Source organism: Pan troglodytes, chromosome 11 (genome assembly GCF_028858775.2).
Source record: "Pan troglodytes isolate AG18354 chromosome 11, NHGRI_mPanTro3-v2.0_pri, whole genome shotgun sequence".
Classification (NCBI taxonomy): domain Eukaryota; kingdom Metazoa; phylum Chordata; class Mammalia; order Primates; family Hominidae; genus Pan; species Pan troglodytes.
Window position 1 is genome coordinate 28,422,637 of NC_072409.2, and position 25,402 is coordinate 28,448,038.

The 25,402-nt window shown below is 40.6% G+C and overlaps 1 protein-coding gene across 9 annotated transcripts in view; it reads right to left on the reverse strand.

Annotated features, from left to right (window-relative positions):
- PALM2AKAP2 (PALM2 and AKAP2 fusion) overlaps positions 1-25,402 on the reverse strand; it is a 531,488-nt gene that overhangs the window by 139,979 nt on the left and 366,107 nt on the right. For all 9 annotated transcript variants that reach the window (XM_016960332.4, XM_016960329.4, XM_016960331.4 and 6 more), the window contains 1 exon segment: positions 17,152-17,237. In XM_016960332.4, the coding sequence (XP_016815821.2) occupies positions 17,152-17,237 (86 nt within the window).

The following is a 25,402-nucleotide window of genomic DNA, read 5'->3' on the forward strand; positions in this document are numbered from 1 at the left end:
TTTCTCTTAAAAGGGATTTTCCTGTGTCACTCATGGGATACACTTAATATAAACTTAGAAACTTTTTCATATTTGGGATTTGTTTATATTTTCTTTGCAAGAACCAACTCAAACACACTAAGAATAATAAAAAGAATAATTCTTAGTGGATGAATGTTTGTCTATTTCTCAACTTAAATAAGGTTTTGTCTCCAAAATTTCAAAGTGACTTATTCACATTAATTTGAAAAGTCAGACCAAAAATTTGACCCTGCTTAAATATGGTATGCTACATATAATACGACATTCAATAAATTTATTTATTTATAATAGAAATAGGGTCTCCTTCTGTCACCCAGGCTACAGTGCAGTGGGAGGATTGTGGCTTACTGCAGCCTCATCCTCCCAGTGATTCTCCCACCTGTCTCCTGAGTAGCTGAGACGACATGCGCACACCACCATACCTGGCTAGTTTGTTTTTTTTATTTTTTTATTTTTTTTGTTTTTTTATTTTTTATTTTATTTATTTATTTATTTATTTATTTTGAGACAGAGTCTCACTCTGTCACCCAGGCTGGAGTGCAGTGGCGCAATCTCAGCTCACTGCAGCCGCCTCCTCCTGGGGTCAAGCGATTCTTCTGCCTCAGCCTCCTGAGTGGCTGGGACTACAGGCACGCACCACCATGCCCAGCTAATTTTTGTATTTTTAGTAGAGATGGGGTTTCACCATATTGGCCAGGATAGTCTCAAACTCCTGAACTCGTGATCTGCCCGCCTCAGCCTCCCAAAGTGCTGGGATTACAGGCGTAAGCCACCACACCCGGCGGTTTTTTTCTTTAAGTAGAGATGATGTCTGGCCAAGTTGCCCAGGCTGGTCTCAAACTCCTGAGTTCAAGCAATCCTCCTGCCTCAGCCTCCCAAAGTGCTACAATCATAGGTGTAAGCCACCGTGCCTGGCCAATAAGTTGATTTTTTTCAGTCCAAAAGTTAACCAAGGCTGTGTTATTTGTGGCATAACACAGACATGGAGACATTTTAGAAAAAACTAAAAGAAGAAACTGTCTTAAGCTACAGTATGATGGGTGCAGTAGTCTCTTAACTAATATTGCAGGACACCTGTGTGCTTAATTTCTCCAGATTCAAGGAAAGCTCTACTTTTTTTTTTTTTTTTTACTGTAAGCTAAGCTTTGCTTATTTACTGAGAAGGCTGTTCGGTTTTATCATACTCATGAATCACTGCAGGAGAATGATAATGAGAAATGTAATCAGAATGCTGACGGGATGAAGACTCATGGGCCAGCCTGAAGAACAACTCATTCTCAAGGATGAAAATCAAATCTTATCCCACTAGGTAAACTCCAGCTTTGCATTGGAAGAATGAATGCAAACAGAACTACATAAAAGCCTCCATATTGATCAGGACTGCGAGGCAAGGAAGACCTCCTTAGCATGTCTACATACCAGCATCATCTCATTATTCTCCAAAGTGAAGCACTGTGACAAAGTCATGAAGATCTAGTGCTGTCTGGCTTAGACCTAGGCTCCAGCACTCCTTGTCTGTGTGACCTTAGACAAGTTACTTAATCTCTCTGCACCTTGTTTTCTCTGTAAACTGGAGATATCCTAGTACCCACCTCATAGGGTTGTGGTAAGAATTAAATAATAGAATACCCTAAACACCTAGAGCACTACCTGACACATGGGAAGTTCTCAATATATGTTAGCTATTATCTCATTATTCATTTTATTAAACCGAATTTCACTAGAAAATGCATACTGTTGGAGATCAAAACTCACACTCTGGTGGGGTGCAGTGGCTCACGCCTGTAATCCCAGCACATTGGGAAGCTGAGGTGGGCGGAGACCAGCCTGGCCAACATGGTGAAACCCTGTCTCTACTAAAAATACAAAAATTAGCCAGGCGTGGTGGCACACACCTGTAATCCCAGCTACCAGGGAGGCTAGAGGCTAAGGCACAAGAAATACTTGAACCTGGGAGGTGGAGGTTGCAGTGAGCCGAGATGGCACCACTGCACTCCAGCCTGGGCAACAAGGTGAGACCCTGTCTCAAAAAACAATAACAGAAACAATAATAAACCTCACAATCTGTGAGCAGATGGAAAATATGATGACAAATCCAATACCCTACCCTCTAGCCCAGATCCCTTTGGGAGACGGAGTGGGAACTGCAGCTGCTGGTACCTTTTTCTTTTCAGAAATAGACATAAAAATGCTGGGATAAAATAAATGTCACATCTCCACTGACTAATTTCTGAGGAAGAAGTAGTTGTTGCAATGATAGTAAGCATAAGTGACCTCGAAACAGACCAGCTCGTGGTATGCAGACCTACCAGTGGCCTGCTCTGCTAGGCAATGAATCAAGCATCTTGTATGAGCATGTCATCTTTTTACATACAATTTACATGATGTCATGACTTTTACCAAGTGTATTTTTTACTACTAAGTTTTCACTACAATAAAAAGGGCAAGGGGGCAGGCCACTAGAGAATGGGTAGGAGAAAGAGATGGGAAAGGCATTGGATAATTTATCGAGATAGGAGCACTAGATGCTCACTTCAACAATCTTCAGTATTCATATGATACAGAAAGATCATTCTTCCCATTGTTAGGGCTCAGAAACCTATATCCCCAAATATGATGCTTTGATATTCTGAACCTGAAGAAGGCTCAAGGTCTCTCCGACCTCCCCTCACTCCTGTCTCTCAATCTTCTGTCTCTCCCCTAAGCACAGGATGAAATGGTTCTGTGAAGTTCCCTTATCTACCTAAAATCTTACCCTCCAGAGAAGAAAACAATTACTTCTGGTCTCTTCCTTGAGTTTTCATTAACTGAAACTCATATAGCAGGAAGAAAGACTGAATGAAGTCTGTCAACACATCTGAACAGACTTCTGTCACAAATTCTTGTCTGTTCTGTGGGCCCAACAGACTTTGTCCCAGGTCACTGTTGGTTCTTCAAGTAAAAATCATTTACGCCCTTCCCCCCACTTCCTATCTCCACACTTCCTATCTCCGTTTCCTCTAAGAAGAAGGGTATATAACCATCTGTACCCCATTGTGTGTAATTTTCTCTCTTCGCACATTAGTAAACTTCTATGCCATTTCTCCCGTTAATCTGTCTCGTGTCAATTGATTTTTCAACGAAATTTCAGAGGGCAAAGGGAAAGTTTTCCCTTGGCCCCTACTCTATGAATCCAACAACTTTTCCTGATAACTACAATCTTGATTTATGAGACCTCTCTGATACCTGACCAGTTGTAGAGGGACAAGGCTTATCGTAAGTGGCCACATGAGTTCGACCCAGGATTTCAGAAATAATTTGCAATCATTCCAAACCCTCAGGGACATGAATGGTAATTTATTCAGACATTAACTAGAGAGACAAACTGGTTCCCTGCCTAAATGGGAACCAGGCTGGCTACCTTCCAGTCGCACTAAAGACCAATAGTTTCTGTCACTGGGTTCTGTGTTTGGTTTGCGTGGCTTTGTTCTTTCACAAGTCATAGACTTTGGTACTTGCAAATGAGCCTTGTTGCAAAACTAGCTGGATTGGGACAGATTATTCTTAAGAAATGAGGCTTATCTGCAGACAGGCTCTGACATACTGAACAGCAACACGTGACAGTTTCTAGAGCTTTAGCATCATTAGTCATTCTCACTGCTGGAATGTTCAAAATGTGCATAGAAGGAAACAGACAGATGTCCTCAGGAAGCATTTGTGAATGTGTCAGAACTTTTGCTGGGAATATCCATGCCCATGTCATGTATTTTAGGGTGACCACTCAGAGATAGGGGATTTTACCAAGTAGGAGTTGATAAAAGCACAAGAGTATTTCATCAACATTTTAAAAATTGGGATGATGAAGCTATCTGCAGAAAATGAAATTAGGCTAACACTGATATCCCAACTAAAAAGAAGATCCTAGAATAAGGCTTCCAAAAAGTCATGATATACCCAGATTGAGGTAAAGGGTTTTTGTTGTTGTTGTTGTTCAAAAGAAAAAACAATCAAACAAACAAATAGAGGATAGTGTTTCTCATAGTTTCACTTCATAGAGAAACCAATGAGGTACAAATCTTGGCATGGATCAGATTTGGATTCCTAGCAAAGAAGCATATCAAGGGATGTCCCTTGATAGGTTATCAGCATATTACAAGTCCTTAAAATATACATCTGTCTGGTTTAAAGCTTAATAAAATACATTGTCATGTTTAAAATGAAAAAAGTCTTTTTTTTTTTTTTTTTTTAAAAAGAACCCAAAACCACAAATAATCCCAAAGGACAATAATCAAAACACATTACGCGGTTCCCTTCATTTCCTTTGCAACACTCCTCTTGCCTAGGGCCACTGGACTTGGCAAATAAAAATACAGAACACCCAGTAAAATCTGAATTTTAGGTAAACAACAAATAATTTTTTAATATAAGTATGTCCCATGCAATTTAATTCAAATTGAACTGGACATCTAATATTTTATCTGGCTAAGCTACACTTGCCCTGTCCTTGGAGCTCCCCTGCTTTAGCTAATTAAAAAAAAATAAACTTGCACTTATTAAAACCCAAACAGAGAGGCTACAAAGTGTCCTTCCATCTGGGTTCAAAGCTTGGCTCCACCACACACTCACTTTGAGATCTTGGGTAAGTTACTTTACTGTGCCACAGTCACCACATCTGTAGAATGGGATTAATAACAGTTTCTCCTTAGCAGAGCCATCTGGAGGATTACATGAGATGGTGTATGTGTAGCACAGTACTCAGCTCAAAGCAAACGTTCAACCCATGTTAGCTATTATTGTTGGCAAGAGAACACAGTGAAGAAATAAAACGGCAAAGAAGAAGGTACCTGAGATTATTCACTTGCCATGAATATTCCTTATCTATACATAGATTATTGAAAGCTGTCAATGGTTGTGACTTCGTTTCTTTCACATTTATTTTATTTGACAAATAGGGAGTAGCACACAGGAAAAATAAATAACCATTAATAATATAGTTTATTACAGTTTACAACAGAGCTCTTCATATTCATTTTAAAGAAAATTCAAGACAATGATTCTCAAAGACATGTATTATAAAAACTGACCCATATAGTACCGATATGCCTCCTACTCACCAATGCCAAACCCCCTCTGAGATCCACTACCCTGAATAGTTTTAAGGATTTTTTAAAAATCTTCGAAAATATTTCCTTTGGCAAGGAACCAACTTTAGAGCGATCTTTATGTATATACACAATGTAGAAAGGTTTTCTGTCCCAAATGTCTCTTTTTTGTCCAGAGTCCCTGCACAAAACAATCCTTTCAATGTCATCATCATCAAATACAAAGGGCAACCGGCTGGACACCACTGGCAACAAAAGGCCTTCAGCAGAATGTTTTTTTTAAAAGCAAAGGCCAAAGAAAGCTGTAACCTGTGGCCTCTATTCACCACCGGAAGAGTCTAAATGCTTTTCCTCTTTTGTAATAGAGAACATCTGCCCTTCTAGGAGGATAATCTGTCTTCCAACAAGTTTTACGTGTAGAGAAGCAACATCCTTTTTTAAATGTGGCTTTCCCATGTCCTTGAATAGAAATTGTACCCTTTTCAAATGGTTTTACAGCCAGAATCTCTAGCTTGCCTAAGGGCTACCAACCTTGTTTCTTGTTCAAGCATAAATGAGAAATATTGAGCATGTAAATAAGAATACCAGACTTCATTCTGAGGAAAATTCAGCTGTGCTAAAATTTTTTGTATTCTTTTCTGCAAACACTTGGTTTTTAGTCTTAGTATATATGGACAAGAGGGCAAGATAATGAGAGCATTTACGATTTAGTTGGTGTATTTGATGGAAATGACAGCCAAATCACAAAATTTTTATCCTAGAGATATTTCTTTAACATAGATTACTTGATGTCATTTTATCCAGTCATTGGATAAACAAAATTCAAGAAAATGATGCACAGCCAAGCAGGTGTGATTTGGGACTTGCAGCAAGGCACCAGCTGGATAAGGCCAAGACATTTCCAGTATGAGGGTCCTGGACAGTTCACGCCACAGAAGAAAGGAACTTCTGTAACCAGCAATATCTTTAAAAATCTAGCTTGTAGCAGCTTCCTACTTTATTTCTGAGGGGTAGCCATCTTACTGGCTTTTCTGTTTTTGTTTTTGTTTTTGAGACTGCATCTCACTCTATTACCCAGGCTGGAGTACAGTGGCGCGATCTCAGCTCACTGCAACCTCTACCTCCTGGGTTCAAGCGATTCTCGTGCCTCAGCCTCCAGAGTGGCTGAGATTACAGGTGTGTGCCACCACACCCAGCTAATTTTTGTATTTTTAGTAGAGACGGGGTTTCACCATATTGGCAAGGCTGGTCTTGAATTCCTGACCTCAAGTGATCCACCTGCCTTGGCCTCCCAAAGTGCTGGGATTACCGTAGTGAGCCACCACGCCTGGCCTTACTGGCTTTTTACTATTAACATAATGTATTAAAAATCCCTTTGAGAAGGCAATTAAATAGTAATACATTTTAGGTGTAAAATGCAACATTTAGGTGGTTGACAGGAGCTGGAGTAGGAGAGAATGGGGGGCTGGTATTTAATGGGTAGAGAGTTTTGGTTGAAGAAGATGTTGAAAAAGTTCTGGAGAAGGATGGATGACGATGATGGTTACAGAACACTTTGAATGTACCTAACGCCACAGACGGGTACCCTTTAAAAGTGCTTAAAATGGTAAATGTTATATCTGTTTTACCACAATAAAAAATAGCATTGATTAGGCTAATAAAAAAATTAAAGAAAAAAGGCTAAGATGTGAAGGGAAAATAGAAAAGAGAGATAATCGCTGGGTGTGATGGCTTACACCTGTAATCTCACACTTTGGGAGGCTGAGGAATGAGGATCACTTGAGCACAGGAGTTTAAGATTGGCCTGGGCAACATAGGGAGTCCTCCTTCTCTACAAAAAATAAAAATTTAGCCAAGTGTGGTGCTGCACACCTATAGTCCCAGCTACACAGGAGGCTAAGGTAGGAGGATTGCTTGGGCCTGGGAGGTTGAGGCTGCAGTGAGCCATGATCACACTGTGCTCCAGCCTGGGTGACATAGCGAGACCCTGTCTAAAAGAAAGAAAGAAATAAATAAAAGAGTGAGAGAAAGAAAAGAAATAGAAAGAAGAGAGATTGATGTGACCCCTGCAGAGGGACGTAGTGGTGGAGAGGGCAGTGATCTTAAAGGGGAAGTGTGAGTTGAGTGCACCCTCCTGCCACAGTCAAGAAGAGGGTCCCTCACTCAGAAAACACTGACTGGGCAGCTGCAATGAGAGAGTGCTTCAATTTAATAACTGAACAAACTATGGCAAAAAAGGAAATCAAGCCATTAAAAATTAACTGCATACAAATAGCCAATAAGCACATGAAAATAACTCAGTGTCTTTAGCCACCAGGAAAATGCAAACCAAAACCACAATGACATACGACTCCACACCCACTAGGATGGTTATAATCAAAAGATAGACAGTAGTAAGTGTTGGCTAGGATGTAGAAAACTTGGAAGCCTCATTCATTGTTGGTGAGGTGTAAAGTGGTGTAGATGCTTTGGAAAAGAGTCTGACAGCTTTTTAAAAAGTTAAACCCAGATTTACCATATGACCCAGCAATTCCACTCCTAGGTACAATCCCAAGACAAAGGAAGACCTACGTCCACACAAAGGCTTACATGTGACTATCCACAGCAGCAACTATTCATAGCAAGAATACTTACTGCCAGAAGGTAGAAACAACCTCAAAATCCATCAACTTGTGAAGGAACAAAAAAAAAAAGCCTTTCGGCGGGAGCCTCCATCTTCCAGTAATTCACCAAAATGACGAACACAAAGGGAAAGAGGAGAGGCACCCGACATATGTTCTCTAGGCCTTTTAGAAAACATGGAGTTGTTCCTTTGGCCACGTATATGCGAATCTATAAGAAAGGTGATATTGTAGACATCAAGGGAATGGGTACTGTTCAAAAAGGAATGCCCCGCAAGTGTTACCATGGCAAAACTGGAAGAGTCTACAATGTTATCCAGCATGCTGTTGGTATTGTAAACAAACAAGTTAAGGGCAAGATTCTTGCCAAGAGAATTAATGTGCATATTGAGCACATTAAGCACTCTGAGCCGAGATAGCTTCCTGAAATGTGTGAAGGAAAATGATCAGAAAAAGAAAGAAGCCAAAGAGAAAGGTACCTGGGTTCAACTGAAGTGCCAGCCTGCTCCACCCAGAGAAGCACACTTTGTGAGAACCAATGGGAAGGAGCCTGAACTGCTGGAACCTATTCCCTATGAATTCATGGTATAATAGGTGTTAAAAATAAATAAATAAAAGACCTCTGGGCTGTAAAAAAAAAAAAAAAAAAACCCAAGACACTGGCATATCTTTTTTTTTTTTTTAAGACAGGGTCATACTCTGTCATCGCCCAGGATAGAGTGCAGTGACACAATCACAGCTCACTGCACTCTCTACCTCCTAGACTCAGGTGAGCCTCCCACCTCAGCCTCCCATGTAGCTGGGACTACAGATGCATGCCACCACGTCCAGCTAATTTTTGTATTTTTTGTAGATACACAGTTTCACCATGTTGTCCAGGCTGGTCTCCAACTCCTGGGCTCAAGTGATCTACCCACTTTGGCCTTCCAAAGTGCTGGGATCACAGGCGTAAGCCACCATGCCCAGCCTGGCATATTGATTAAATGAAATATTATTCAGCATTAAAAAGAGTGAAAGGGATAGTGATTGAGGCTACAACGTGGATAAACCTCAAAAAAAAAAAATCATCATCCTAAGCCAGATACAAAACACTGCATGTTGTATGACTCCATTTATATGAAATGTCCAGAACAGGCAAATTTATAGAAACAGAAAGGAATGAGTGGTTGTTTGGGGATGGGGTAGAATGGAGATTAACTATAGGAGGGCATGAGGGATCTTATTGGAATGATGGAAATTATTTAAAACTGTGTGTGTTCTAAAACTGGATTGTGTGATGGTTAGTAAATTTATGAAACATTATTGAATCGTATACTTACCTGGGGGAACCATATGGCATGCAAATTTTATCCTTAATAAAGTTGTGTTTTTTAAAAAAAGAACTACAATTTAGAGCCTCTAACAAGTAAAAAATGAGACAGAAAAATGACCCTTATGGAAATGATATTGTAGCAAGGGCAACTGGATATTATGCAATGAAAATTATGGTTATTTTTATTTTTATTTTATTTTTTGTTTTATCACAGCTCACTGCAGCCTCAATCTCCCTGGGCTCAAGCGATCTTCCCATCTCTTGCCTCCCAAGTAGCCAGAACTACAGGCACATGCTACCACACTCAGCTAATTTTTTTGTATTTCGTAGAGACTGGGTTTTGTCATGTTGCTCAGGCTGGTCTTGAACTCCTGGTCTCAAGCGATCCACCCACCTTGGCCTCCCAAAGTGCTGGGATTACAGGTGTGAGCCACCACACCTGCCCGACGTCTATGGTTATTGATGTGAGTGGCTATGAAGGAGAGCTGTTAGGTCCTATGAGAATGTGAAACAAGCAATGCTTGTTAGAAAGTGCCACTGGAGCTGGGTGCCGTGGCTCACGCCTGTAATCCCAGCACTTTGTGAGGCCAAGGCGGGTGGATCATTTGAGGTTGTGAGTTCAAGACAAGCCTGCCCAACATGGAGAAACCCCGTCTCTACTAAAAATACAAAATTATCCGGGCATGGTGGCGCAGGCCTGCTAATCCCATCTACTCAGGAGGCTAAGGCAGGAGAATTGCTTGAACCCAGGAGGTGGAGGTTGTGGTGAGCTGAGATGGCGCCATTGCACTCCAGCCTGGGCAACAAGAGCAAAACTCCGTCTCAAAAAAAAAAAAAAAAAAAGAAACCACAATGAGATACCATCTCACACCAGTTAGAATGGCAATCATTAAAAAGTCAGGAAAAAACAGGTGCTGGAGAGGATGTGGAGAAATTGGAACACTTGTACACTGTTGGTGGGACTGTAAACTAGTTCAACCATTGTGGAAGTCAGTGTGGCGATTCCTCAGGGATCTAGAACTAGAAATACCATTTGACCCAGCCATCCCATTACTGGGTATATACCCAAAGGATTATAAATCATGCTGCTATAAAGACACATGCACACGTATGTTTATTGCGGCACTATTCACAATAGCAAAGACTTGGAACCAACCCAAATGTCCAACAACGATAGGCTGGATTAAGAAAATGTGGCACATATACACCATGGAATACTATGCAGCCAGAAAAAATGAAGAGTTCATGTCCTTTATAGGGACATGGATGAAACTGGAAACCATCATTCTCAGCAAACTATTGCAAGGACAAAAAACCAAACACCACATGTTCTCACTCATAGGTGGGAACTGAACAATGAGAACACATGGACACAGGAAGGGGAACATCACACTCTGGGGGACTGTTGTGGGGTGGGGGGAGGGGGGAGGGATAGCATTAGGAGATACACCTAATGCTAAATGACGAGTTAATGGGTGCAGCACACAAACATGGCACATGTATACATATGTAACAAACCTGCACATTGTGCACATGTACCCTAAAATTTAAAGTATAATAATAATAAAATAAAAAGAAAGAAAAAAAAAAAAGAAAAGAATGTGCCACTGGAGGAGGGAATATTTGAGCCAAAGATGTGAATATAAAGAGAGAGGGAGAGCAGGAAGATCAAGGGAGAAGTGAATGAAAGCCAGGGGCTTTTAAAAAACACAGTGCCTGCAAGAGTTGGTCTTTGTTCCAGGAGCCATGGGAAGGCCAGCAGGGCCTTAGCAGAGGGATATTATCAGCTTGATCTTTTCATTTATTTTTTTAGAGATGGAGTCTCAGTATGTTGCCCAGGCTAGGCTTGAAATCCCGGGCTCAAGCAATCTTCCCACCACCGTGCAAAGCTCAACTCAGCTTTTTAAAAAGAAAGCTACAGTATCCAGGCTACAAGTAGACCGGATAAAGAGGGCAAGAATGGGTACAGAGAGAGACACAGTGAAAGACAATGCTAAAAATGAAATTGAAGTTAAGAGTAAGAAAGTCTAGAAGGCAGGGGAAGCCTGAGGCTTATTCAGTGTTGAAATGGGAAGTAATCAAAGGGCACTGAATAGGGAAGTATCCAAATCCTGCCTCAGATTGGTTGGACAACTGGAGAGCCAAGAGCAATAGTAGGGCTCACATTGCCACCCCCAGACTGCATTAGTGGTGTGCTAAGACAAGATTTTCTGAAACTAATCATGAAAGTTACTTGGAGCACTTATTAAAAATGCTAATTCTCAAGCCCAGGTCTTCTGAATCTGAATTCTGAAAGATGTCTGGCAAGCTGTGTTATTGTTGTTTTCTACATTGCTGCAGGTGATTCTCAGGGTCAGGCATTTCAAGAAATACTGATCCATACCTGTTTTTTTTTTTTTTAATTCAATGTCTGGACAAGCAACAAAACAGAATAGGATATCAAATAGAAGCTATTCTGAGATACAGCTACCCTTTTCTTGCAGCTAAGGATGATAAATATAGGCTGAAAAAAGTTAGTGGTTCTCTCAAAACAAGAACAGGTAAAAACAATTTATAAGGGTAAGTAGAGTAAAATAAGAAATTATGTGGATCTTCGTAATATTGGTTTATCAGCCTCTATGGCATTTGCACTCAAGAAGCGTAGGTGTGATTCTTGGCAGAATCTGAGTGCATTCATTTCCCAGGGTTGCCATAACAAACTACCACACACTTGGTGGCTTAAAACAACGGAAATTTATTTTCTCACAATTCTGGAGGCCAAAAGTTCCAATTCAAGGTGTCAGGAGGGCTGCACTACTCTCCCTCCAAAGGCTCTAGAGAAGACTCCTTCCTTGCCTCTTCTAGCTACTGGTGGATCCACGTGTTTCTTGACTTGGGCTGCATAACTTCAACCTCTGCCTCAGTCCCCTTACATGGCCTTCGGTGTATATGAGTATCCTCTTTTGTCTCTTACAAGGACATGTGTCATTGGATTTAGGGCCCATCTGGTAAATCCAGGATGATCTCATCTCAAGATTATTAGTATTATTTTCTGAGACAGAGTCTCACTCTGTCACCCAGGCTGGAGTGCAGTGGTGTGATCTCAGCTCACTGCAACATCTGCCTCCTGAATTCAAATGATTCTCGTGCCTCAGCCCCCGGAGTAGCTGGGATTACAGGCATGTGCCACCATGCCTAATTTTTTTGTATTTTTAGTAGGGACAGGGTTTCACCATGTTGGCCAGGTTGGTCTTGAACTCCAGGCCTCAAGTGATCTACCCACCTCAGCCTCCCAGTGCTTGGATTACAGGCATGAGCCACCGTGCCCAGCCAAGATTGTTAATTGTATCTGCAAAGAATTTTTTTCCAAATAAGTCACATTCACAGGTGTATTAGTCCATTTTCACACTGCTGTAAAGAGTTACCTGAGACTGGGTAATTTATGAAGAAGAGAAGGTTTTTTTGTTTTTTGTTTTGAGATGGAGTCTCACTCTGGTCATGCAGGCTGGAGTGCAGTGGCGTGATCTCAGCTTACTGCAACCTCCACCTCCTGGGTTTAAGCAATTCTCTTTCCTCAGCCTCCCAAGTAACTGGGATTACAGGCATGCATCACCACGCCCGGGTAATTTTTATATTTTTAGTAGAGATGGGGTTTCGTCATGTTGGCCAGGCTGGTCTTGAACTCCTGACCTCAGGTGATCCACCCACCTCGGCCTCCCACAGTGCTAGGATTACAGGCATTAGCCACCGTGCTCAGCCAGAAGAGAGGTTTAATTGACTCACAGTTCCACAGGCTTAACAGGAAGCATGACTGGGAGGCCTCGGGAAACTTACAATCATGGCAAGAGAAATGGAAGGCAAAGAGAAAGCAAGCACCTTCAAAACATTGTATTCCTTTTTCAGAAAGAAAATTTATAAATACTAAGATAGACACCTTTATCACAAGAAGAGCAATATGGAAGAAACCCAACTATCTTTGTAATTTCTGCTGATATTTCCCTTGAAAAGTGTCAATGTATCAGGTTTTATTAACAGAATATTTTGTTTTCTCAGGCAAAAGGCAGGAATAGCTGATATTGCAAGGATATATAAAGTAGCTATTAGAAGTAGGAATAGCTATAGCTAAATGTAAGAGGGGGAGTCTGTGCTTAATGAGCTCCAGGCAGTTATATACAGAGAGAAAAAAAATAATTCTTTTTATTTAATTTTAATTTTTTTATTATAGATTCAGGGGGTTCATGAATAGGCTTGATACAAGGTATATTACGTAATGCTGGGATTTGGACTTCTACTGAACCCATCACCCAAACAGTGAACATAGTATCCAATAGGTAGTTTTACAACCCTTTCTCCTTTCTCTATTGCCCCTTCTTTTAGAGTCCCCAGTCTCTACTGTTTCCATCTTTATGCCCATGTGTAGTAGTTCCCACCTATAAGGGAGAACATGCAGTATTTGATTTTCTGTTTCTGCATTAATTCATGCAGGATAATGGCCTCCTTCTGCATCCATGTTGCTACAAAGGACATGATTTCATTATTTATATGACTATGTAGTATTCCATGGTGTATATATGCCACATTTTCTTTATCCAGTCTACCGCTGATGAACACTTAGGTTAATTTCATGATTTTCCTACTGTGAATAGTGCTACAGAAAACATATGAGTGTGAGTGTCTTTTTGATAAGACGATTTATTTTCCTTTGGGTAGATATCCATTGCTGGGTCAAACAGTAGTTTTGTTCTTTGAGAAATCTCCTTACTGTTTTCCATAGGGGTTGAACTAATTTACATTGCTACCAACAGTGTATAACTATTCCCTTTTCTCTGCATCCTCACCAACATCTGTTATTTTGCCTTTTTAATAATGGCCATTCTGACCGGTGTGAGATGGTATCTCTCTTTTTTTTTTTTTTTTTTTTTTTTTTTGAGACAGAGTCTTGCTGTTTTGCCAGGCTGGAGTGCAGTGGCGCAGACTCGGCTCACGGCAATCTCTGCCTCCCTGGTTCAAGCGATTCTCCTGCCTCAGCCTCCCTAGTAGCTTTGGATTACAGGCACGCACCACCACACCCGGCTAATTTTTGTATTTTTAGTAGAGTCGGCATTTCACATGTTGGCCAGGATGGTCTCGATCTCCTGACCTTGTGATCCACCCACCTTGGCCTCCCAAAGTGCTAGGATTACAGGTGTGAGCCACCATGCCCAGTCGTGAGATGGTATCTCATCGCGGTTTTAATTTGCATTTCTCTGATTAACGAAGTGGAGCAGAAAAAATAATACTTTCATTTGGATACAAAGACATCATGGTTATGTAAGGCAATGTGGGGTGGGAAACAACTTGATACCCAAAGGAAAAAAGTCAATGACTGCTCCATAATTGGGAATCCTAAAGGAGAAGATAGAAACAGAAGCATTTTCTGTAGTTATATCCACCTAGAAAATTCACAAATTCCTTAGTGAGAAGGAACTGGCATTAAGAGAAGAACTCTAGAATATTTGTAGGGGTTTATTGATGTGTTTAAATATATTTCTATTTTGCTGGCTGGGTGGAGAGGCTTACACCTGTAATCCCAGCACTTTGGGAGGCTGAGGCGGGCAGATCACCTGAGGCCAGGAGTTTCAGACCAGACTGGTCAACATGGTGAAACCCCATCTTTACTAAAAATACGAAAATTAGCCAGGCATGGTGGCACATGCCTATAATTCCAGCTACTTGGGAGGCTGAGGTGGGAGAATCCCTTCAACCTGGGAGGTGGAGGTTGCAGTGAGCCACGATCATGCCACACTGCACTCCAGCCTGGGTGACAGAGCAAGACTCTGCCTCAAAATGAATAAAGAAATAAATTTCTATTTTGCTCAACTATTTAAAGTGTATGGTATTTATTCCTCAGAATGAGTTCAGTTCTTATGGATGAAAAATCTTCCTGGGGTAGGGCAGGGGTAAAAGAAATCTTTTCTTGTGAGAAATTTTCAGGTATTCATTAAAAGAAAAAGAAACGGAGATCGAGAATGATGTCTAAACTAGAGGGACCCAAATACAACTTCAGTCAAGATCCTGGTACCATGGATGAGTAGCCTGGTTAAGTAGCAATCTTATCAAATGGGATTTGGACAAGACTTGCTTCTATTAGAATATGCCATTTGTGGCCTGGAGCGGTGACTCACGCCTGTAATCCCAGCACTTTGGGAGGCTGAGGCGGGCGGACCATGAGGTCAAGAGATGGAGACCAACCTGGCCAACATGGTGAAACCCCGTCTCTACTGAAAATACAAAAACTAGCCGGGCATGGTGTCCAGCACCTGTAGTCCCAGCTACTCGGGAGGCTGAGGCAGGATAATTGCTTGAACCCAGGAGGCGGAGGTTGCAGTGAGCCAAGTCTGCGCTACTGCACTCCAGCCTGGCGACACAGCAAGACTCCATCTTAAAAAAAAAAAAGAATATGCCGTTTGCTTTATAAAAGCAAACTCGTCTTTCTGACTACTTGAATGTCTGTCTGTACCACATCTGCAGCTACACTGGCAACATGCTGTCTTCTCTCCCACTAGCAACTCATCTCAAAAACTAATTCTCCAGATGATAACAGATTTTGAGATAACAAATCTAAATCCAACAGGTTTTACTATTGGCATCCATTCCCCTTCGTCCAATGTGGTCATAGACTGAAACTTGTCAATCATTGCAATAATAGCCAATAAAACACCAACGTGTCATTGCAATTTATATTATTGTCTTACAAATTCTGCTAAACGTAGTTATAGTTCTTTCAGCAGTGGATAGTTACCACTTAGATTAGTTGACTTTTTGACTAATCAGGCTACTATCCTATCTTTCATTTAGCTTTACTATGGTAACATTTGCTTGCTTTCTCTACCATTTGTAACATAGACAACACAAGTTTAGCCTTCACATTACGAAAGAAAACTTGAATAAATCCATGCTGTATATTCTTTTGTACAACTTCTACTAATAGATCTAGGAGAGAAATATCTCCAGTTTGGCTCATGCCTGTAATCCCAGCACTTTGGGAGGCCAAGGCAGGCGGATCTCGAGGTCAGGAGATCGAGACCATCCTGGCTAACACGGTGAAACCCCGTCTCTACTAAAAATACAAAAAATTAGCCGGGCACGGTGGCTGGCGCCTGTAGTCCCAGCTACTCAGGAGGCTGAGGCAGGAGAATGGCATGAACCCGGGAGGCGGAGCTTGCAGTGAGCCGAGATCGCACCACTGCACTCCGGCCTGGGCAAAAGAGAGAGACTCCGTCTCAAAAAAAAAAAAAAGAAAAGAAAAGAAATATCTCCAGTTACAGCTCTATATAAAATAAGACATTACTTCTTATTTTTCAAAGAAAAATTCATAAGTAGCATATATTCAAATTATAATCATTCAAGCAAGAATGTTAGAAAGCCCTCCCACCCCCATCCTTTGTTAACTAATATGTTAGCAGAGTTCTAAGAGAGGAAGATCATTCCTTTGTGTTTAATCCCGTAACAGAGGGGAAATGGTTGCACCTCTGATAACTTTTGCTACAGATTCTTTAATCTGGCCAGTGCTTACAAATTGATGCATTTAATTTGAACAGTGATAGTTAAGTGGATTTCTAGATGACTCATTTTGTAAACCTTTGGCCATTAGTGTTTCAGCTGGAGTGGGCCATGTGCTGCCTTCCTGCTGACATCAGTGGAAATCTTGAGCCAAGATCAAAGCTACTTTATGCCTCTCTGACCTTTCCTCACAATGCACAGTGGGGCCTGAATTCTCAGATCAGAATTTTCAGATTTGCTCCACTGTGCCCACTGGGGTTACCATTTACAAATAGCTTACGTGTAGATATTCACTGAAGACCCTACGACAGGCCCATTGGAAATCACATCTTAGATTCTGGTTTTCAAGCAGTTTCCTAATCCAGATCCCAAGTTTCAGACGAGGTCGGGCGTATTCAGGGTGGTACGGCTATAGACCAGATCCCAAATTTCAGAAAATCTTATGTACGGTTGCCTCCCTAAGACCTCAGTGAGTAGAGAGAGAACTCCAGCAAGGTGGATTGGTAGTGTTCATTTTGCCCCCAGGAAAACCTGCCATCGGCTGCCTTCACTCTAGAGATACACTTTGAGAATCAACCTGAAGAGAATCCCTTACCTTGATAGTCATGTCTGGGCCGGATGTTTCTGTGGCGTTCGAGGCTGACTCACCTTCCTTTAGCAGCACATTCTCCCACCCCACTCCTGAAAGAAAAAAAAGAAGTGCCATTTGAGCCAAGTCATTCAGCTGACATGGATACACAGTTGTTATCGCTCAGATTACAATCCCATGTGACTTGTAAAGGGAGCTGATGATGACCTATAGCTCTATACCTATCTTGCAGTTACTGGGCTAGGAAAACTTCCTTTCAGAAGTGTAGTCCTGGAGCACTTCTTTTGTTTTTACCTAATCTCCAATTCAGGATCCATTGTCTAAATCCTATATCTTATAGAGAGCTATTCCTAGCCCAGGGTGGAGAAGAGGCTGGGATGAACTCTTCGTCTTCTTCTTTTCATTTTTATTTATTTGTTTATTTATTTGTTTATTTATTGAGACCAAGTTGCACTCTTGTTGCCTAGGCTGGGGTGCAATGGCATGATCTCGGCTCACTGCGACCTCCGCCTCCTGCCTCAGCAATTCTCCTGCCTCAGCCTCCCAAGTAACTGGGATTATGGGATTACAGGCGCCCGCCACCACACCTGACTAATTTTTGTATTTTTAGTAGAGACGGGGATTTCACCATGTTGCCCAGGCTGGTCTCGAACTCCTGACCTCCGGTGAGCCACCCACCTTGGCCTCACAGTGTTGGGGTTACAGGTGTGAGCCACCCTTCTGTTCTTCTCCACGAACTCTTCTTCTTCTCCAGTTCAGGCCTCATATTGAGGACTCATTTGGGGCTTTAAAGTGAATCCCAGAACACAGAAATACACACATCTAATTCAATACCCAATAGATATGACTCCAGATTTTTCTGTGTTCTCAATATATCTACTGGAAATAACTAAGAATGTGTCGTCACTTTTAAAATCTGCCCATGTTCTCTCTCCAAGTCTTTGGAAATGCTAATGTTTCTTTCTTCTAAAGCTACCCGATTGTCTCCAAGAGTGGACATCTGGCAAGACACAAGATTTTGTTTTTTCTAATATCAAAGAAAAGATCGGGGGCCAGTGTGGTGTTTTGAAATATCTTTAAACACAATATAGTAAAATTGTACTAATTCAGATGCAGTTATGTACGTGAATAGAGTTAAAATGATCTACATTGGTGAAAAGTTTGAAGAAATGGCAAGATATATGTGTGTGTGTGTGTGTGTGTGTGTATATATATATATATTTTTTTTTTTTTTTTTTTTTTTTTTTTGAGACAGAGGACAGAGTCTCGCTCTGTCGCCCAGGCTGGAATGCAGTGGTGCAATCTTGGCTCAGTGCAACCTCCACCTCCCAGGTTCAAGTGATTCTCTGGCCTCAGCCTCCCAAGTAGCTCAGATTACAGGTATGTGCCACCACACCCAGCTAATTTTTGTATTTTTAGTAGAGACAGGGTTTCACCATGTTGTCCAGGCTGGTCTCGAACTCCTGACCTCAGGTGATGTGCCCACTTTGGCCTCCCAAAGTGCTGGGATTACAGGAGTGAGCCACTGTGCCCAACTGGCAAGTGTATATTTTTAAAAACCGTAGGTTTATTGCAAGAATAATCATCTCCTTAAAGGTTAATAAAGCAATATTTGATAGAGTTTTTCAGAGTCTCCTTTAACAAGCAAATACAAATTTTATGATTGGTATAATAACTGTTTAGAAATAAGTGCTCATAACCTAATGTATTAAAAAGATTATTTTCTTAAGGAGGTTAAAATTATCTGTGTAATATTTGTTTACATTATTGATTTTCCTAAAAAATACTTTTCTCTAAGTATTTAGATAGTTATCTAAGGATAGCTCAATAACAATATTCATCCCAGAACTGTGTGAATAACCCAAATTCCAAAATTTCAACTGTCTAGCATTATGTTAAATCAGGATTGGCTATCTTTCTTCTGCTTGTCACATAGTAAACATTTTAGGCTTTGAGTTCATAGCATTTCTGTTGCAACTTCTCAATCTGCCCTTGTAGAGTGAAAGCAGCTACAGACAACATAGAAACAAATGGGCATGAGTATGTTCCAATAAAACTTTATTTACAAAAACAGCTAGTTTGTCCCATGAGATGTACTCTACCAGCCTCTGTGCTAAATCAAGAACCCAGAGATGTGTAAGATTGCCATACTCCAGCATTTCTAGTAAGAATCAACTGAACAAAAGGTGATGAATGACTAATAATTACTTGAAATTACATGATGCTTTAAATAAATTAATACAAAATTAATGAAATTTTAATGTATTAACACTGGTTACTTTTTAAAGTTTACATTCTGGGTCCTTGAGAGCTTCATTTCATAGGATATATGCACAATGAATTACTCAAGACCTGTTTGGCTAAAATTCATTTCATGGTGCAAATAGTTGTCCTCTCTGACTAGGTTGCAGGAATTGGGTCAGAGGAGTGTTGTGCCTTGATCTACAATTTCTTCTCAAGAAATTGCTGCAAGGAGATTGTCAGCTTTATCATAAATGCAAGTTTGCAGAAGAAAAATCTTTGCTCCTACATGAATAGATTATTTCCTTGACATGCTTTGCTTTTAACCGACCAATAACCCCTCCTGGTTTAAGCCACTTTTGATACCTGTTGGATTTGGCTGGCAGAGAGACACAGATGTTGGGCATGATGGACAATCAGATGATATTTCACTTATGTAAGAGTCTGAATTACTGTTGAGCAAATATTCATTCTCTTCCTCTCCTGCTGTGGGAGAAATGATCTTCCCTGTCTCACTGATGTTTGCTTTGGCCAAAGGGATGTTAGAGGGCATAATGCAAGCAAAGGTTTGAAATGGGCTTAAGAGGTGAGGCTTGCTCTCTGCTACGGCATGAGAAGGACAAGCCCCAGTCAGCCTGCAAGCGGATGAGAGTGCTGGGGAGCATATCTGGATCCAATCTGCACCTGGAAGCCAAGCCAGGTCTAGATCAGCCAAGCCCCAGCCAACTGCATATGCATGACAACGAAAGCCAATGAGTTTTGGGATGGTTTGTCAAGCAGCATTATTGTAACAATAGCTAATAGATACAATCTATACCAAAATTATAAATGAAAATCATTATGGATCAAGTATTTTTACCTTTAACTATGCAAATATAATTCTGCATATAAAAGTTTCATTCACAAGTGTTGGTTTTCATCTCTATCATCTCTATTATTTCATTTTGGAAAGAATCTTTTCTCTGCTATTATACAATCATTCCTTTTGTAAGCAACACTACCTTTATTAAAGGCTATATGGCCATAAGAAGGAGATGTGAGACATAAATATATATGTTGTCTCAATATTTTAGTCTTCCATCAAGAAAACACTTCACATTAGGAAACATTTCATAACAAGAGTGAGAGAAAACAGACATAGCATTTCAGTTTAAAAATGCTATTTTAGTTTAAAATGTTTTAGTAATAACATTTTAATTTAAAAATGTGATTAATCCTGATGATAAGTTTGTAAGAACAGAAATGTTATTTTAAAAGCTAGAGGTAAAATTCCTTCCAAGGAGATTTTTCCAAAATGATTTCCATTCTGCCAACATGTAATGCATTGGACCAGTGGGTAGGAGGATAGCTTAGAATGCTGATTTGTAATCCCCTCAGCTCTAGAATTTTAGCAATGACTTTTAACATCAGCTTTCATGTTTGAGTTCCTGAGAAGAGTTTCCCCTCGACTAACATCCATGGTTTATAACTATAGCACCAACATTTGCACAGCTTAGATGTTCAATTGTAAAAGACACATATTCTAGGCTGATGTATTTCTATTATTAGTTATAAAAACACAGTTTCCTCTGGTTGTAGGGGAAGAGCCTATATAAAGAATCTGACCTAAGAACTTGGGGAAAAAAGTATATATATATATATAATAGAAATATATATAAATCCTATATATATTATCTCCATATATAAATTCATATATATATTCCATACATATAAAAAATTACACATATTCTCCACATATATACATTTATATATTCTAGACAGAGAATATATATGGAATATATAGAGAAATATATAATTTATATATTCTATAAATATACTTTTGTATACTTATATACAAACGTATATATATATATATATATATTATTTTTTTTTTTTTTTGAGACAGAGTTTTGCTCTTGTTGCCCAGGCTGGAGTGCAATGGCACCATCTTGGCTCATGGCAACCTCTGCCTCCCAGGTTCAAGCAATTCTCCTGCCTCAGCCTCCTGAGTAGCTGAGATTACAGGCATGTACCACCATGCCCGGCTAATTTTGTATTTTTAGTAGAGACAGGATTTCTCCATGTTGAGGCTGGTCTCGAACTCTTGACCTCAGGTGATCCACCTGCCTCGGCCTCCCAAAGTGCTGGGATTACAAGCGTGAGCCACCGTACCCAGCCCAAAAGTATATACATTCTATAAATATACTTTGGTATTTTAAAATATATTTAAGTATTCTATAAATTTAAGTATTCTATATATTTATAGAATATATAAATAGAATAGAATATATATGGAATAGAATGTATAGAACATATAGAAATATAGAGAATTTATATATTCTATATATAGAATTTATATATGTAGAGAATTTATATAATTATATTATATATTGTTATATTAACTATTCTATACATATATAGTATGTATAATACATATTATATATAATATGTATATTAATTGTATATTCTATCTCTATATATAGAAATATATATTATACTTCTATATACTGCACTTTCAAACAACCATTTTCCTCTTACATTCCTCTTCTCCCTTTGCTGAAATTCTTATTTATAATGTCTTTGAGAAGAGAAATTACATTTATATTATTCCTATAATCCCTAGCAACATTACTACAATCTTTATTCCATTTTTAAAATACAAGACCAAACCTTGAGGAAAGAAGAGAATAAGTTTGCATTTCCCTGTGATAGGAGAAATTGAGACCTGTCTACTTGTAGCTGAGGTTATGTTTATAAATATCCATCAGGGACAGTTTTATAAAGACCTCTCAGAAATAAATGAAATCAACCACCATAACATTTTTTGTATTGCTTTTTATACACCCTCTCACCTAGCTGCACAGTCAGAGGAATAAGTCCATTAGCCCAGGCTTCCAATTCCTTAGCGCCAACATCTGTGTCTCCATTCACAGGGCGTGCTCTGTTGACTTACATGGCTGCCCTCTCTGCTACTAAATTCTGTTGGGAAGAGTGCATGTGAGGGCAGACAGAGATGTGCCACCAAAACAAAGGAGCTGAGTTCAGGCCCCAGCTGGAGAAGCCAGGGACACCCATGAGGATCTGCAGGGAGAGGGATTTGGGCTGGTAGCAGGAAGCCATGAGGGTTTGAGTAGAGTACCCTGTAGACAAAATAATTTTGCATCTTTTTTTTTTTTTTTTTTTTGAGACAGAGTCTCGCTCTGTTGCCCAGGCTGGAGTGCAGTGGCGTGATCTCAGCTCACTGCAAGCTCCACCTCCTGGGTTCACACCATTCTCCTGCCTCAGCCTCTGGAGTAGTTGGGACTACAGGCGCCTGCCACCACGCCCAGCTAATTTTTTGTATTTTTAGTCGAGACAGGGTTTCACCATGTTAGCCAGGATGGTCTCAGTCTCCTGACCTCGTGATCCACCCACCTCGGCCTCCCAAAGTGCTGGGATTACAGGTGTGAGCCACCGCGCCCGGCCAACTTTGCATCTTTGAACAAAGGGAGACAATGTAACACTAAACAATGAAGGCGTCAGGTGGCTAAAGAGACCTGGTGAAGCAGCAATGGATGGCATTCCAGAAAAAATCACTGGGTGACTTCCTTATCTCTGACCTTGGTTAGTACTAAAAATAAAATAAAAGTAAAAGTAAAATTAAAGGGTCAAAGCCTCAGAGGGAGAGAGTGGCACTGCATGGTAGGACACTGACTGTACCCACACTCCCTGGAATCACCAGGCACCACCACGTGAAAACAGAGTAAGAGAGAAAGACAAGTCTGAATGGACCCGAATGTGCAAGAGAGTGGAAATTTGTTCTCGCTCATTGTCTACACAGATTTTAGATGGATCACTGGACAAAGGGGGTGACTGGTGGCCATTAATGCCGCTCACGCAAATATTCCCAGTTCTTTCTCCTTGCAGACATGTAACAGGATTGCACTTCCTGGCCTCCTTAGAGTTGCTGAGGTCATGTGACCAGTTCTGGCCATTGGATGTGGGCAGCAAGGTGCCCTACATCAGCAGTTAAATGCTCCAGCCCAGAAGTAATAGATGTTTCTGCTGCCCACACCCATTGGCCAGAACTGGTCACATGACCCTGCCCATCTACCACAGCAACTGGCAATCCTAGATAGTGGCAATTCTGTTAGCCTAAGCTCCAGCGTAAGGGCAATGCAGCACAGAGACACAAGCAACCCACCTCGGCCATGTAATATGAGTGAGAAATAAACTGCTATTGTTTGAAGCCACAGGATTGGGGATTGTTTATTACACCAGCATAGCCTAGCCCAGCCTCATGAGAAGAAGGAGTCTTTCCAGAATCGCCTTCCCCATCAACCTCCAAGTCCCATGATAGAGACTCCTTTGGATAAATTTGCTGTGTTCTAGCCTCAAAATCAATCCTGCCATTTAAGTTTTGTCTCCTCAACCAGGTTATAATGGCCCATACTTTCTTTTTCTTTTTTATTACATAAATTTAATTATTATTATAATTATTATTATTAATTTTGTAGAGATGAGGTTTCACCATGTTGCCCAGGCTAGTCTTGAATGGCTCATACTTTCTACTTCTTTTGGGCCACTCTCTGTTTCCACTGTGCCCAGTTGCACGGTTTAGTTGTGTTGGGACTCAGAAAACATACCCTAAAATGAAAACCTCAGAAACAACAGTTTTTCTCTGACATTCTTCTGTCCTCCTGTCTCTCAGTCTCATTCTTTACCAGGGCTAGCCATAGAAACTAGAATCCCTGTTCCCCAAAGAGTAGTCACAGAAACCAGAAGGCTTTATTCCCCCAGAGCCAGCCACAAAACCTACAGGTATAACTCAAACTTTCCCACCACCTTTCTGTGTAACAACTGGCCATGAAAAATTATCTGACCTACCTAATTTGACTATAGGTCATAAGACCCCCATTCCAGAAGGGGTCCTGCCTCACACTCAGAAGGAAGGAATGCATGCTTAGAGGATGCATGCTCAAAAAGAATCTAGACAGACAGGCCTTGCTGGGTTTCTTCACTCTATTAACATTAGATCATATCCTTTTTAGATCTATGTGGCTGTCCAAACTTTGTTGAACCTAAGTATAAAAATGGACAATTTCACCTATATCTTTGGGTATTCCTTCTGAAGGCTCCCATGCACATGTTAAATAAATTTGTATGTCTTTCCACCAATTAATCTGCCTTTCGTGAGTTGATTTTTCAGTGAACCTTCACAGGGTGAAAGGGAAAGTTCCTTTCAGTTCCCTACAGTGGCATCTCAGAAAAGGATTAGGTTCTAAACAGAAAGGGCAGAAGTTTGCATAGTCAAAACTCCCCTTGAAAACTCCTTAAATCTCCCAATAAGTACAATATAATGTCATACCTCACTAAAACCCAAAAGTTCCAGCCTGGGAACAGACCTCCTTTTCTCATGTTAAATACCAGATGATGTTGTTGGCTTGTACTAAGAATCATGTTGTACAAAAATATGTATCTTGAAACTCTAGAATTTCTTGGGATTTGTTTATGCTCAGAGTTTGAGAGATACAAGAGGCTGAGACCAACTATGGGAACAGTCATCCTCATACTGTATCATTTAGAATGCTTTTACCTGCAGGTGGTAGAAAGATTATTTAATGGAGCATTAAACAACAGAGGATTGATTGGCTCATGTAACAACAAGTCCCAAGGTAGTATGGCACCAGAGGTGGCTAATTCAGTGGCTCAATGCCCTGATGGCCTCAGTTTGACCTCTCTGCAATTCTCCTGGCTTTCCTCTGATGTCCCAAGATGGACACAGCAGTTCCATGTGTCATTAAAATGTTCAGAGACGGGAAAAGGGAGGATTCTCCTCTCCTCCCTTTTTAAGAAAAAAGAAGCTTTCTCCAAAGCACCCCCTACCCCTCATCAAAGCTGACCCCCCAAAGTCTCACTGATCAAAAATACAGCATAAACCTACTCCTAAACCAATAAGGGAAAGGGAATAGAATTGTCAAAACTGGCTTGGAGTTAATGAACCAAGACTAACCCCCTGGGTTGAGGAAGGTCTCAGCCTTCCCTGAGGATGTGGCCA